Here is a 14,740-nt window from a genome sequence, read left to right as displayed (position 1 = left end):
GCCACGCGCACGCGGGGGGCCGGGGCGGGGCCGGGGCAGAGCCCGAGCCAGGGGGCCGAAGGGGGCCGCGATCCCTCCCGCTCACCCCGTGTCCCCCGCTGCCATGGAGACGGCGCAGCGCGTGGTCAGGGCGCGGGCGTCGCAGCGCGATGACATCACGGCCCGGCACGGGGCTGGCGTTGCCTTGGTGACGGGGACGCAGGCAGCGGAAGGGGGGCAGGGGCTGCGGGGGCTCCAGCCGGCTCGGTGCGGGGCCGGGGGGTGCAAGGGTGGCTGGGAGGGGGCACGGTCGGGGGTGGGGGTGCAGTGGGGGTGGAGGGGGCCATGGCTGGGAGGGTGGGAGTGGGGGGGTGCAATGGTGGCTGGGAGGGGGCACGGTTGAGGGTGGGGGTGCGGTGGGGGTGGAGGGGGCATGGCTGGGAGGGCGGTGCTGGCTGTGGGGGGTTCAATGGTGGCTGGGAGGGGGCACGGTCGGGGGTGGGGGTGCAGTGGGGTTGGAGGGAGCCATGGCTGGGAGGATGGTGCTGGGGTTAGGGGGGTGCAATGGTGGCTGGGAGGGGGCACGGTCGGGGGTGGGGGTGCAGTGGGGGTGGAGGGAGCCATGGCTGGGAGAGTGGGGGGTGCAAGGGTGGCTGGGAGGGGGCACGGTCGGGGGTGGGGGTGCAGTGGGGGTGGAGGGAGCCATGGCTGGGAGGGTGGGGGGTGCAAGGGTGGCTGGGAGGGGGCACGGTCGGGGGTGGGGGTGCAGTGGGGGTGGAGGGGGCCATGGCTGGGAGGGTGGGGGTGGGGGGGTGCAATGGTGGCTGGGAGGGGGCACGGTTGAGGGTGGGGGTGCAGTGGGGGTGGAGGGGGCCATGGCTGGGAGGGTGGGAGTGGGGGGGTGCAATGGTGGCTGGGAGGGGGCACGGTTGGGGGTGGGGGTGCAGTGGGGGTGGAGGGAGCCATGGCTGGGAGGGTGGGGGGTGCAAGGGTGGCTGGGAGGGGGCACGGTCGGGGGTGGGGGTGCAGTGGGGGTGGAGGGAGCCATGGCTGGGAGGGTGGGGGGTGCAAGGGTGGCTGGGAGGGGGCACGGTCGGGGGTGGGGGTGCAGTGGGGGTGGAGGGGCCGGTGGGGGTCGGGGGGTGCAATGGTGGCTGGGAGGGGGCACGGTCGGGGGTGGGGGTGCAGTGGGGGTGGAGGGGGCCATGGCTGGGAGGGTGGGGGTGGGGGGGTGCAATGGTGGCTGGGAGGGGGCACGGTCGGGGGTGGGGGTGCAGTGGGGGTGGAGGGGGCCATGGCTGGGAGGGTGGGGGTGGGGGGTGCAATGGTGGCTGGGAGGGGGCACGGACGGGGGTGGGGGTGCAGTGGGGGTGGAGGGGGCCATGGCTGGGAGGGTGGGGGTGGGGGTTGGGGGGTGCAATGGTGACTGAGAGGGGGCACGGTCGGGGGTGGGGGTGCAGTGGGGGTGGAGGGAGCCATGGCTGGGAGGATGGTGCTGGGGTTAGGGGGGTGCAATGGTGGCTGGGAGGGGGCACGGTCGGGGGTGGGGGTGCAGTGGGGGTGGAGGGAGCCATGGCTGGGAGGGTGGGGGTGGGGGGTGCAAGGGTGGCTGGGAGGGGGCACGGTCGGGGATGGGGGTGCAGTGGGGGTGGAGGGGGCCATGGCTGGGAGGGTGGGGGTGGGGGGTGCAAGGGTGGCTGGGAGGGGGCACGGTCGGGGGTGGGGGTGCAGTGGGGGTGGAGGGGGCCATGGCTGGGAGGGCGGTGCTGGCTGTGGGGGGGTGCAATGGTGGCTGGGAGGGGGCACGGTCGGGGGTGGGGGTCCAGTGGGGGTGGAGGGGGCCATGGCTGGGAGGGTGGGAGTGGGGGGGTGCAATGGTGGCTGGGAGGGGGCACGGTTGAGGGTGGGGGTGCGGTGGGGGTGGAGGGGGCATGGCTGGGAGGGCGGTGCTGGCTGTGGGGGGTTCAATGGTGGCTGGGAGGGGGCACGGTCGGGGGTGGGGGTGCAGTGGGGTTGGAGGGAGCCATGGCTGGGAGGATGGTGCTGGGGTTAGGGGGGTGCAATGGTGGCTGGGAGGGGGCACAGTTGGGGGTGGGGGTGCAGTGGGGGTGGAGGGAGCCATGGCTGGGAGAGTGGGGGGTGCAAGGGTGGCTGGGAGGGGGCACGGTCGGGGGTGGGGGTGCAGTGGGGGTGGAGGGAGCCATGGCTGGGAGGGTGGGGGGTGCAAGGGTGGCTGGGAGGGGGCACGGTCGGGGGTGGGGGTGCAGTGGGGGTGGAGGGAGCCATGGCTGGGAGGGTGGGGGGTGCAAGGGTGGCTGGGAGGGGGCACGGTCGGGGGTGGGGGTGCAGTGGGGGTGGAGGGAGCCATGGCTCGGAGGGTGGGGGGTGCAAGGGTGGCTGGGAGGGGGCACGGTCGGGGGTGGGGGTGCAGTGGAGGTGGAGGGAGCCATGGCTCGGAGGGTCGGGGTGGGGGGTGCAAGGGTGTCTGGGAGGGGGCACGGTCGGGGGTGGGGGTGCAGTGGGGGTGGAGGGGGCCATGGCTGGGAGGGTTGGGGTGGGGGGTGCAATGGTGGCTGGGAGGGGGCACGGTCGGGGGTGGGGGTGCAGTGGGGGTGGAGGGGGCCATGGCTGGGAGGGCGGTGCTGGCTGTGGGGGGGTGCAATGGTGGCTGGGAGGGGGCATGGTCGGGGGTGGGGGTCCAGTGGGGGTGGAGGGGGCCATGGCTGGGAGGGTGGGGGTGGGGGGGTGCAATAGTGGCTGGGAGGGGGCACGGTTGAGGGTGGGGGTGCGGTGGGGGTGGAGGGGGCATGGCTGGGAGGGCGGTGCTGGCTGTGGGGGGTTCAATGGTGGCTGGGAGGGGGCACGGTCGGGGGTGGGGGTGCAGTGGGGGTGGAGGGAGCCATGGCTGGGAGGGTGGGGGGTGCAATGGTGGCTGGGAGGGGGCACGGTCGGGGGTGGGGGTGCAGTGGGGTTGGAGGGAGCCATGGCTGGGAGGATGGTGCTGGGGTTAGGGGGGTGCAATGGTGGCTGGGAGGGGGCACAGTTGGGGGTGCAGTGGGGGAGGGGGCCATGGCTGGGAGGGTGATGCTGGCTGTGGGGGGTGCAATGGTGGCTGGGAGAGGGCACGGTCGGGCGTGGGGGTGCCCTTTACATCTGAAGAGCTAGCCCCACCCAGCAGAAGGCCCAGCAGCACAAAGGTGCTGGAGGGGAGGCCAAGACCACAGGCCCCCACCTGCAGCCTCTTCAACCTATTGAATTGCCTGCTTGCTTGTCCTCCTTGTCCCAGCGTCAGTTGCCAGAACTCCCTGCATTCTGTGTCCAGCGAAGGTCCCCAGCGCTAAGGACAGGGAATACCACTCGAGCCCAGTCCTTCCTGGGGAACGTTCTAGCACCCAGGCGTCCTGACTCCCAGACCCCTGCTCTAACCATTAGAACTTGCTGTCTCCCAGATACCGGAACGACACTCACATGAACCCCTGCACAGATCCTTGTCACCAGTCCCTGGTGTCCCTGTGAGGAGTGGATGGGAGAGGCATCAGGGCATTGCCTTTGGAGCATAACGTGCTCACAGTCCCTGTGGCCGTAGCATCCATTTTAAAGCACAGTGTACAGTGCTAGGAACTGCATGGGGCCTGTAGGCCATACTGGCTTGGTCCTTCACTCAGTGTTATCCCCAGCTGGTGGCCCTGTCTAGCCCCATGTTGCTCATTGCCCTGGGTAGACCCCATATAAAATGATGGGGGTCTAAATGAGCTGTTACCACTCAAGAAAGATCTTAGAGTCATTGTGGGGAGTTCTCTGAAAACATCCACTCAATGTGCAGCGGCCGTCAAAAAGCGAACAGAATGTTGGGAATCATTAGGAAAGGGATAGATAATAAGACAGAAAATATCATGTTGCCTCTGTATAAATCTATGGTGCGCACAAGTCTTGAATACTGCCTGCGGATGTGGTCGCCCCATCTCAAAAAAGATATATTGGAATTGGAAAAGATTCAGAAAAGGGCAACAAAAATGATTAGGGGTATGGAACAGCTTTTGTATGAGGAGAGATTAATAAGACTGGGACTTTTCAGCTTGAAAAAGAGGCGACTAAGGGAGGATATGATAGAGGTCTATAAAATCATGACTGGTATGGAGAAAGTAAATAAGGAAGTGTTATTTACTCCTTCTCATAACAAAAGGTTACCCAATGAAATTAATAGGCAGCAGGTTTAAAACAAACAAAAGGAAGTATTTTTTCACACAACACACAGTCAGTCTGTGGAACTCTTTGCCAGAGGATGTTGTGAAGGCCAAAACTATAACAGGGTTCAAAAAAGAACTAGATACATTCATGAAGGAGAGGTCCATCAATGGCTGTTAGTCAGGATGGGCAGGGATGGTATCCCAGCATCTTTGCCAGCAGCTGGGAATGGGCGACAGGGGATGGATCACTTGGTGATTGCCTGTTCTGTTCATTCCCTCTGGGGCACCTGGCACTGGCCACTGTCGGAAGACAGGATACTGGGCTAGATGGACCTTTGGTCTGACCCAGCACAGCCTTTCTTATGTTATGTTCTTATGGGTACAGTGCTAATGGGATGGTGCTGACGGGCATTATCATATTTCCCTGCAGAAAATGACGTCCCGGGACCGTGTGCCTCTCTCCAAGTCGCGGGCGGAGAAGTCACGCCCCCCCACGGTACCCATCCCTCAAGTGGATATCATTCCAGGGCGCCTCTCTGAGTCGGAATGGATCTCCCTGGTCACCATGGAGGAAGGAGAGGATGGAGTGGGAGATATCCTGGCAGGGATGATAAACCAAGTGATGGATGAGTGCTATAAAGTGTACCTGGCTCGGCAGGTGAGCATGCCAGGCCGCGGCTTTCCATGGAATCTAAGTGGTAGATGGTACAGCTCTCTTTGGTCCCAGCTTTGGGCTCAGGGCAGGACTGTTCCTTACAGGCTACTCTCCAGGGCTTTGTTCTGGCTACTTCTGAATGGCCCCAGCCGCAGGGCCATTCTTCTGCGTTCATTCTGTAGGGAGCCACTGAGAAAACTGGCTGTGTGAAACCAAGCCCTATGGTAACAGATGGAAGGGTTCAGGGAAAGGTATTGGTCCAGAGGGACCAGGCCATCTGACCCGGAGCGGCTCTATGCTGCTGCTTGCTTCATGGAGAGGAAGGAAAGCAGAGCAGGGATCCAGGACGGATCCTTCCTGTGGCCACTAGAAATGGAGCTTCTGGAGGGGATGGGGCAAGATTTCCTGTTGCAGTGGCCTCTGTATGACCCTGCCTTGGCTGCCCAGCTCCTTGCTCGAAGCTGGATTTGTATCCCTCTCCCTCAGGCTGAGAGCTCCTGGAACCCCAGGGGAAATCTCTTTGCTTACACAGAAGTCTTCATGCTCCCATCCACCGGCTCCCAGGCTGAGTACACCCCGAGTCACACTCAGCTCCTGCCCTCAGCCATTAGGCACTCAGATACCATGGTGATGGGTATGGTCTGGTACCCCAAATAGAATGGGCATCTCCCTCCTGGCCTTCAACTCTCCTCTCAGCTCCATTATGGAGATAGTAGCCTCTGCTCTCCAGGGGTGGGACTGCGTCAGTGCTCTGGGGTGCTGAGCTTCGTGCAACATGGATTATTTTACTATCTGCAGATTGCTTAGTTGGAAGGGGTACCCATCCTGACAGTCACCTCCCTGGCCACACGCCTCTCTTCTGACTCAGCACGTGAGCTGCACCAGCTTGGACTACCTTAGATTCAGTGGGCCAAAGTCAGAGGTGGCATGGACAGCAAGGGCACACTGATGGGTGGGGTGTGCCTATGGGAGTTGGGATGGAGTCTTGGTCTCCTGCCTCACTCCTAGCCAAAGTCAGGAAGCAAGTGGGTGGTGCTGGGCTCATTCTGTCTCTGCTCTGCTTTCCCAGTGCATCCCATTCACCGTCAGCCAGGCGCGGGATGCCATCCTGCAGATTGCCGAATGGCGCTTCCTGGCGCGGGATGAGGGGGAGGCCACCGTGGAAGAAGATGCCACCTGGCAGGAGGAGGAGGAGCCAGTGGCCTGTGTCACAGACTCGTGGGCACAAGGCTCAGTTCCCGTTATGCGAACCAGTCTGACCCTGTTACCGCAGGGGAGAGAGGTACTCTAGCACCAGGGCTTACCTTGGGAGCACTGGCTCTGGACCAGTGGGGGGTGGGGGAAGGAAGCAGGCTGCTCCTGAGTGCTTGTCCTGACAGAGGCATTCTGGGCCTGGCAGGGCTCAAGAGACGAGACCTGAAACTGCCTTCAATCCGATTAGTACTCTAGGGCCAGATTCTGCTTGGAGCTCCACCACGGAGGAGTCCATGGAGATACAGGACCAGTCCTGCTGGGCGTGAGTCCTGGACTTCAGGCCAGAGAGACAGCCTTGAAAGACAGAATCACGGTCACAGCCTTGTAAGGCCTCCTGACCACCTGCCCCTTTAAGCCATTGCTCACTGGAGAAAGTCCTCCCGGCCTCTTGGGATTAGAGAAGCACAGTCCAGTTCCCCACTCCCAGTGGCAGCAGTGGTTTGCTGAGTTCTCTTCGCTGCGCCCAGTACTCTGCCCCTCAGAGTGCAAGAAGCTGTAGGAGAGTCTGGCTTAGACTCTGGTGGAGCTGTGCCCCATGCAGCTACTAGCCAGGATGCCGGGCCTTGTCTCACCTATTCAATGCCTTGGAGCAGAGGTGTGAGGGTCCCTCCTGAGGATCTCTGCCTAGAGAGGAAGGACATCTGTGTGGCTAAGGCATTGGATTTGGACTTCGGAGATCCCTGTTCTGCCACAAGGTCCCTGGGCGGCCTTGGGTGAATCACCTAATCTCTCTGGACTTCTTTTCCCATCTGTACAATGGGGCGAGAGCTTCCATACGGTACTCACCGGGGTGTTGGGAGGACAAGTGCCCTGACACGGTGAGGCTTGGAACCTACAGGGATGAATGCCATGGAAAAAATCATCAGCCCATCCCCCAGCTTCCAGGAAACTAGGGTGCCCTTGCAGCCTGTGGATCCGGCAAGTGCCTTCTTCAGTATGGAGCTGCCTGCAGAGACAACCTGTCTCGGCATGTGATGCTTCACCTTGAGCCAAACAGCCTCTGAGATTTTGTCCATGGATGAGGAGTTCCAGCCACCCCCTCTCTACCAAGCCAGTCAATAAGCGTGTCCAGCAATGCTGGGCTTTGTGCTGTGGTCATCTGACCCCTAGAAATTGCACTGGTATGCCTACCCCTCCCATGGATGATAGGCTTTCCCCCCTTCCCTTCTCAGTGAGGTAGCTCATCCACTCCCACGAGCCAAGCCAGTGAGGTTCCCACAGACATGCTGAGATTTGGGTGTGCATCAGAGCAGGCGGTGACCCCTTAATGCCCTGCCACCATGGGACAGTCAGTCAACATGGCATGTCTGTATGAGTGTAAATACTTCCTTCCTAGCTCCTGCTGGTCCTACAGCCCTTCCAACAGGTCCCATGTGCCAGAGACCCATTGTCAATAGAGCTTTGAAATGGGGCACTACCGGGACAGCAGGTAAGAGCGGGTCGGCTCCCGCACACCCAGCGCGCGCTGCAGCCTCCTTAGGCAGGGGCTGTATTCACAGAGCCGAATGCTCCAGCACCGTGCGCTCTGTGTGAGGGGGAGGGTACGGGGGTCTCTGCGGGGAACTCAGACTCTCCGCCGGTGTGAGGTGGGTCGGGCAGCTCGGTATCCTTTGCTGCCTCGTCTCTCCCCCCCACGTTGCGAGCCCGGGCTGCCGCAGCATCTGCTGCATACAAAGCTCGGTGTGTGTTTCAAAGCCAATGGAGGGACGTGTGACAGGTTCCCCCTGGGCTGCCACCTGGAACTGGAGTGCCACTGAGCCCTCTGACCCACCAGCCTGGGCTCCCTCTCACACTGGGCTGCTGTGACGATGTCCAAACCCCTCCAGCCTTCACACAGGTAGGGACACACCCAGCTGCAGTTACACACAGGCCCTCTAACTACCAGCTTCCCAGCCTAGGACCCAGAGCAGTACTGTCCTGCCCTGGTCAAATCTGGCCAGTATATGGGTTTAATACCCAGTCCGCCTCTCTCTCAGTGTGAAGAGAACAATGCACACTTGTGGTAACCAAGCAGAGATTTTCCCCAAGCACTCCAGTCAAAGCTCACTGGTTTGGATTAAAACATAAAATAAATTTATTCACTACAAAAGATAGATTTTACGTGATTATAAGTGATAGCAAACAGATCAAAGCAGATTACCTATTAAATAAACAAAAAATGCAAACTGAGCTTAATATATTAGGTAGATTGGATATGAATTAGCAGATTCTCACCGAAAAATTATACAAGCAGGCTGCATCTATTGGGCTGGATGAATGCACTACAAGGTGGGTAGAAAGCTGGCTAGATTGTAGGGCTCAACGGGTAGTGATCAATGGCTCCATATCTAGTTGGCAGCCGGTATCAAGTGGAGTACCCCAAGGGTCAGTCCTGGGGCCGGTTTTGTTCAATATCTTCATAAATGATCTGGAGGATGGTGTGGATTGCACTCTCAGCAAATTTGCGGATGATACTAAACTGGGAGGAGTGGTAGATACGCTGGAGGGGAGGGATAGGATACAGAAAGACCTAGACAAATTGGAGGATTGGGCCAAAAGAAATCTGATGAGGTTCAATAAGGATAAGTGCAGGGTCCTGCACTTAGGACGGAAGAACCCAATGCACAGCTACAGACTAGGGACCAAATGGCTAGGCAGCAGTTCTGCGGAAAAGGACCTAGGGGTGACAGTGGACGAGAAGCTGGATATGAGTCAGCAGTGTGCCCTTGTTGCCAAGAAGGCCAATGGCATTTTGGGATGTATAAGTAGGGGCATAGCGAGCAGATCGAGGGACGTGATCGTTCCCCTCTATTCGACATTGGTGAGGCCTCATCTGGAGTACTGTGTCCAGTTTTGGGCCCCACACTTCAAGAAGGATGTGGATAAATTGGAGAGAGTCCAGCGAAGGGCAACAAAAATGATTAGGGGACTGGAACACATGAGTTATGAGGAGAGGCTGAGGGAGCTGGGATTGTTTAGCCTGCAGAAGAGAAGAATGAGGGGGGATTTGATAGCTGCTTTCAACTACCTAAAAGGGGGTTCCAAAGAGGATGGCTCTAGACTGTTCTCAATTGTAGCAGATGACAGAACGAGGAGTAATGGTCTCAAGTTGCAGTGGGGGAGGTTTAGATTGGATATTAGGAAAAACTTTTTCACTAGGAGGGTGGTGAAACACTGGAATGCTTTACCTAGGGAGGTGGTAGAATCTCCTTCCTTAGAGGTTTTTAAGGTCAGGCTTGACAAAGCCCTGGCTGGGATGATTTAACTGGGAATTGGTCCTGCTTTGAGCAGGGGGTTGGACTAGATGACCTTCTGGGGTCCCTTCCAACCCTGATATTCTATGATTCTATGATTCTATGATTCTATGCAGAGTCTTAAGGGGCAAGCTGCACTTGCTTTACAGCTTGGAAAACCTGGGCAGGGCCATCCTTGGGATTTATGGGGGCCTATGCAGTATTATTAAACTGGTGCCCGTGTGCCCGACGTGGGGCACAGTGACCACTGCCGCCCACGGACCCCCAGAAGAACCCCCCCATTGCTGACACACACCGAGCTTTGTATGCAGCAGATGCTGCGGCAGCCTGGGCTCGCAACGTGGGGGGGAGAGACGAGGCAGCAAAGGATACCGAGCTGCCCGGCCCACCTCACACCGGCGGAGAGTCTGAGTTCCCCGCAGAGACCCCCGTACCCTCCCCCTCACACAGAGCGCACGGTGCTGGAGCATTCGGCTCTGTGAATACAGCCCCTGCCTAAGGAGGCTGCAGCGCGCGCTGGGTGTGCGGGAGCCGACCCGCTCTTACCTGCTGTCCCGGTAGTGCCCCACATTTTCGGGTGCCCTACGCAGCCGCATAAGCTGCATATGCCTAAGGAGGGCCCTATCCCCAGATCATTCATACACAGGCTAGAAATCCCTTTATCCTGGGTCCAGCACTTCCCCCATTTCAGTCTTTGTTCCTCAGGTGTTTCAAGGAGTCTTCTTGTGAAGAACCCCAGATGATGTCACTCCCTGCCTTATATAGATTTAGCATATGGCGGGACCCTTTGTTTCCAAGCTTGGTTAGCAGACCAGTCTGTGGAAAAACACTGACATCCCAAGGTGCGGACCAGCGTCATGTGGCCTGGTCACGTGTCCTTGTAGAGTCATAGTAGACATGTAGGCTGTCTGTAGCATTCTCAGGAACGCTCCCAAGATGGGGCATAACCTTCTCCTAAGGCCTATTGTTTTTCCTAATGACCCATTACCCTGAATAGGCCCTGCCCCACCCGCTTTCTAGACTGAAAGCATCTTGTCTAGTGGGCATTACCCAGGTGTAACTACATTTGAAGTACAGACACATAGTCAGTATTTATAACTTCAGGTACAAAAATGATTCATGCATACAAATAGGATAATCATATTCAGGCAATCTTAACCTTTTCGTGACATCCTACATGATCTGTCTTGCGTAATATGCATCATAATTATGCCATAATCCTATTGTACTGATACCACTATGAAGAATATGGGCTGCAGTGTTGCAGGATGCTGATGTGTTAGAAAGGAACAGGAATGATCCGGGGCCCAGCTCATTCCCATTTGTTGCTGCGTGCACTGAAAGGGATTTGTTTGCTGTCGGATCTTGCGACAGTCGCAGGATGTCTCTCGGTGGAACATCTCTTGGAGCTGCTTGGGCAGGAGGGGTATAGAGGAGGTTCAGGGTGAACAGCAGAGTCAGTTCAGCCCTTCATTCTGCCAAGGCTGTCCACTGGGAGAGGCGCGGGAGGAGTGATGTGCCAGCATGACCTCACCAACCAGCTCCCTCTCTGACACTGAAGACCTTGACCCCAAACACCCCCTGCACTATGGCCTGGCTCTTGCCTTCCACCCATTTGCTGGGGTATGAAGAAATGGCCTTCAGGCCCTGCTACTGAGTGGGCAACAGCTTGTCCTGGGTGTGGTGGCCACTCTGGCGTGTGAAGCTGAGGCTTTCTCTTTACATTAATGGCTATTTCCAACAGGTGTCTTTGGACAAACTCCCCGAGGAAACACTTTCCCATGAGGAGATGCGGTTCTACACAGGATCCCCCGAGGTGCCAGCAGGCACCCTGTCCGAACAGCCTTCTCAGGAGGAGGGGGTCAAGTCTGCAAAGTCATCCAGGCCCCAGAATCTGCTTTCCCAGCCAGCCCCAGCCCCAGCCCCAGCCCCACCCCCCTTGCCTAAGACCAGAAAAGCATACAGGCCCCATCGAGGACTGCTGCACTCAGCCAGCCTTAAGAGCATGGCCAGGCCCCTACAGGAGACTGAGAAGGAGCTTCTCCGGCAGCAGCTCTCACAGACCCTGCCTGAGGAATCACCACAGGAGGATCTTTGCAGCCTTCACCAGCTCCTGCCCATGTCCTGCAGCAACCTGCTGAAGATCCAGACGGGCAGGCCCCCCAAGATCAAGGATGTGATGTACAATGAGTTTGGTACAGTCATTGCCATGCCCAAGCTGGACCCAGCCCGTCTACCCAAGTGCTGGATCAAGCCCCAGGTGGAGGTGCTGGATCCAGATGTTGAGGCCAAGCGGCAGGAAGTTCTCAAAACTGTCTCCGGGCGTGGCCAGAGGAGTACGAAGTCCCGTCGCCATGCAGCCCAAGGGCCAGGGGTGGGAGAGCTCATTAGCACTAAGCTGCTCCAGGACACGGGGCCCATGCGGAGTGGTGGGCTGGCCCAGGCTTTCTGTCAGAGCCACGCAGACAAGAGAGCACCGCATTTGCCTTCCAAAGGGAAAAGCCTTGAACCCAGCAGCCATGTCTACTGGAAGCCCAGCAACCTGCTGGACTCTATTGAGCTGGCCCCAGGAGTGGCAATCAGGGACAGCAGCAGTGTGAAGTGTGGGCCCCACCATGGTGCACTCTATGAAGAGGGAGGGGAAGGGGTCTTCCAAAGAAAGCTCAGGCTCATCCGCGCCAGACTGCCCCTTCCCGCCGTTGCTGTGGAGCAGCTCATCTGTGATCACATGCCCCAGGTCCAGCCAGCAGCTCTGCTCACATCCCTCATGTCATCGGGGCCAGAGCACTTGTAAGTGCAGCATGCTCCCTGCCCTCCCCTCTGGGACTGGGCTGGTGTGCCGTACCATCGCATGGCCTGTTACAGAACCCCAGCCTCTCCAGCCAGTGTGGTGTGCAGGGGTGTCTCGCTGCGTGGCTGTGGTAACCTGCTGGTGCGTGTGACGAGGGACCTGCCTGCGCTGACCTCCTCATCTTCCCTGGCTCTTGGTAACAATAAATCCCAAGCACCCACAGCATGATTCACTTGCCTGCTTTGGTTCCACCTCCCTGCAGACCAGCCCCTCTGACCCAGGAGACCCCGCAGCATCCGGGGGGACAGCCTGGGCCCCAAGGCTACAGGCCGCCTGGATGCTATTAATTTACCTGCTATAACCTCGCCCAGCTGCAGCAGGGATGATTGCTTAATGAAATCATAGAATCATAGAATATCAGGGTTGGAAGGGACCCCAGAAGGTCATCTAGTCCAACCCCCTGCTCGAAGCAGGACCAATTCCCAGTTAAATCATCCCAGCCAGGGCTTTGTCAAGCCTGACCTTAAAAATCTCTAAGGAAGGAGATTCTACCACCTCCCTAGGTAACGCATTCCAGTGTTTCACCACCCTCTTAGTGAAAAAGTTTTTCCTAATATCCAATCTAAACCTCCCCCACTGCAACTTGAGACCATTACTCCTCGTTCTGTCGTCTGCTACCATTGAGAACAGTCTAGAGCCATCCTCTTTGGAACCCCCTTTCAGGTAGTTGAAAGCAGCTATCAAATCCCCCCTCATTCTTCTCTTCTGCAGGCTAAACAATCCCAGCTCCCTCAGCCTCTCCTCATAAGTCATGTGTTCTAGACCCCTAATCATTTTTGTTGCCCTTCGCTGGACTCTCTCCAATTTATCCACATCCTTCTTGAAGTGTGGGGCCCAAAACTGGACACAGTACTCCAGATGAGGCCTCACCAATGTCGAATAGAGGGGAACGATCACGTCCCTCAATCTGCTCGCTATGCCCCTACTTATACATCCCAAAATGCCATTGGCCTTCTTGGCAACAAGGGCACACTGCTGACTCATATCCAGCTTCTCGTCCACTGTCACCCCTAGGTCCTTTTCCGCAGAACTGCTGCCTAGCCATTCGGTCCCTAGTCTGTAGCTGTGCATTGGGTTCTTCCGTCCTAAGTGCAGGACCCTGCACTTATCCTTATTGAACCTCATCAGATTTCTTTTGGCCCAATCCTCCAATTTGTCTAGGTCCTTCTGTATCCTATCCCTCCCCTCCAGCGTATCTACCACTCCTCCCAGTTTAGTATCATCCGCAAATTTGCTGAGAGTGCAATCCACACCATCCTCCAGATCATTTATGAAGATATTGAACAAAACCGGCCCCAGGACCGACCCTTGGGGCACTCCACTTGATACCGGCTGCCAACTAGACATGGAGCCATTGATCACTACCCGTTGAGCCCGACAATCTAGCCAGCTTTCTACCCACCTTATAGTGCATTCATCCAGCCCATACTTCCTTAACTTGCTGACAAGAATACTGTGGGAGACCGTGTCAAAAGCTTTGCTAAAGTCAAGATACAATACATTCACTGCTTTCCCTTCATCCACAGAACCAGTAATCTCATCATAAAAGGCGATTAGATTAGTCAGGCATGACCTTCCCTTGGTGAATCCATGCTGGCTGTTCCTGATCACTTTCCTCTCATGCAAGTGCTTCAGGATTGATTCCTTGAGGACCTGCTCCATGATTTTTCCAGGGACTGAGGTGAGGCTGACTGGCCTGTAGTTCCCAGGATCCTCCTTCTTCCCTTTTTTAAAGATTGGCACTACATTAGCCTTTTTCCAGTCATCCGGGACTTCCCCCGTTCGCCACGAGTTTTCAAAGATAATGGCCAATGGCTCTGCAATCACAGCCGCCAATGTTCTAGCTGTGTGGGTGGGAGTGGAGGAGGGACTGGAGGTTGCGGGCAGGAATTCAGTTCGCTTCTCTGGTTACCATGCACACCCTGAGCCCACCCATGGCAAAGCACATTGTATCATGCCATTCGCAGGGCATCCTCCACGCAGTGCACAGAACTCCGCTGTGGGCAAGCTGTGGCTGCAACCTGCAAGAGGTCAAAGTCAGAAAATTCAAAGCTGTGCTTCCTCATGGGCATGCCTAGGTCCTGGGAGTCTATACCAGGGTTGGGAAGAGTAACTCTCCCTAGCTTGGGGCCCTGGCCGCCCTGGGGCATGGGGTGGATTCGAAAGAGGTTACAAGATGGTTAAGGAGGAGCCTGGTGCTTCATGTTGCAGAATGCAGAGTGAAGGCTGCAGGAGTTTGTGTTTCAAGGCCAGAAGGGACAGTTCCGATCATTGTCTGACCTCCGGCATAGCACAGGCCACTGGATTTCACCCAGTGATTCCTGCATCACACCTGTAACTCATGGGTTAGCTAAAGCAGACCTTTTAGAAAGAGCCATCCAATCTTGATTTAAAGACTTCAAAGCTGTGCTTCCTCATGGGCATCCCTAGGTCCTGGGAGTCTATACCAGGGTTGGGAAGAGTAACTCTCCCTAGCTTGGGGCCCTGGCCGCCCTGGGGCATGGGGTGGATTCGAAAGAGGTTACAAGATGGTTAAGGAGGAGCCTGGTGCTTCATGTTGCAGAATGCAGAGTGAAGGCTG

At 57.6% G+C, this 14,740-nt stretch overlaps 1 protein-coding gene across 3 annotated transcripts in view; it reads left to right on the top strand.

Moving 5' to 3' along the window:
- The window catches only part of C4H2orf81 (chromosome 4 C2orf81 homolog), a 28,942-nt gene that overhangs the window by 242 nt on the left and 13,960 nt on the right, over positions 1 to 14,740 (top strand). Inside the window, exons 1-4 of one of the 3 annotated variants that reach the window (XM_048846510.2) lie at positions 185 to 246; positions 4,597 to 4,824; positions 5,891 to 6,103; positions 11,053 to 13,181. In XM_048846510.2, the coding sequence (XP_048702467.2) occupies positions 4,600 to 4,824; positions 5,891 to 6,103; positions 11,053 to 12,102 (1,488 nt within the window). In that variant the 5' untranslated portion in view covers positions 185 to 246; positions 4,597 to 4,599 and the 3' untranslated portion in view covers positions 12,103 to 13,181. Of the gene's footprint in view, positions 1 to 184; positions 247 to 4,596; positions 4,825 to 5,890; positions 6,104 to 11,052; positions 13,182 to 14,740 lie in introns of those variants that run through there. The other 2 variants (XR_012668260.1, XM_075128195.1) reach the window with 2 other exon arrangements.

Source organism: Caretta caretta, chromosome 4, assembly GCF_965140235.1.
Source record: "Caretta caretta isolate rCarCar2 chromosome 4, rCarCar1.hap1, whole genome shotgun sequence".
Classification (NCBI taxonomy): Eukaryota; Metazoa; Chordata; order Testudines; family Cheloniidae; genus Caretta; species Caretta caretta.
The sequence above is the reverse complement of the archived record's forward strand: the minus strand, read 5'-3'. Positions and strand labels throughout refer to the sequence as shown.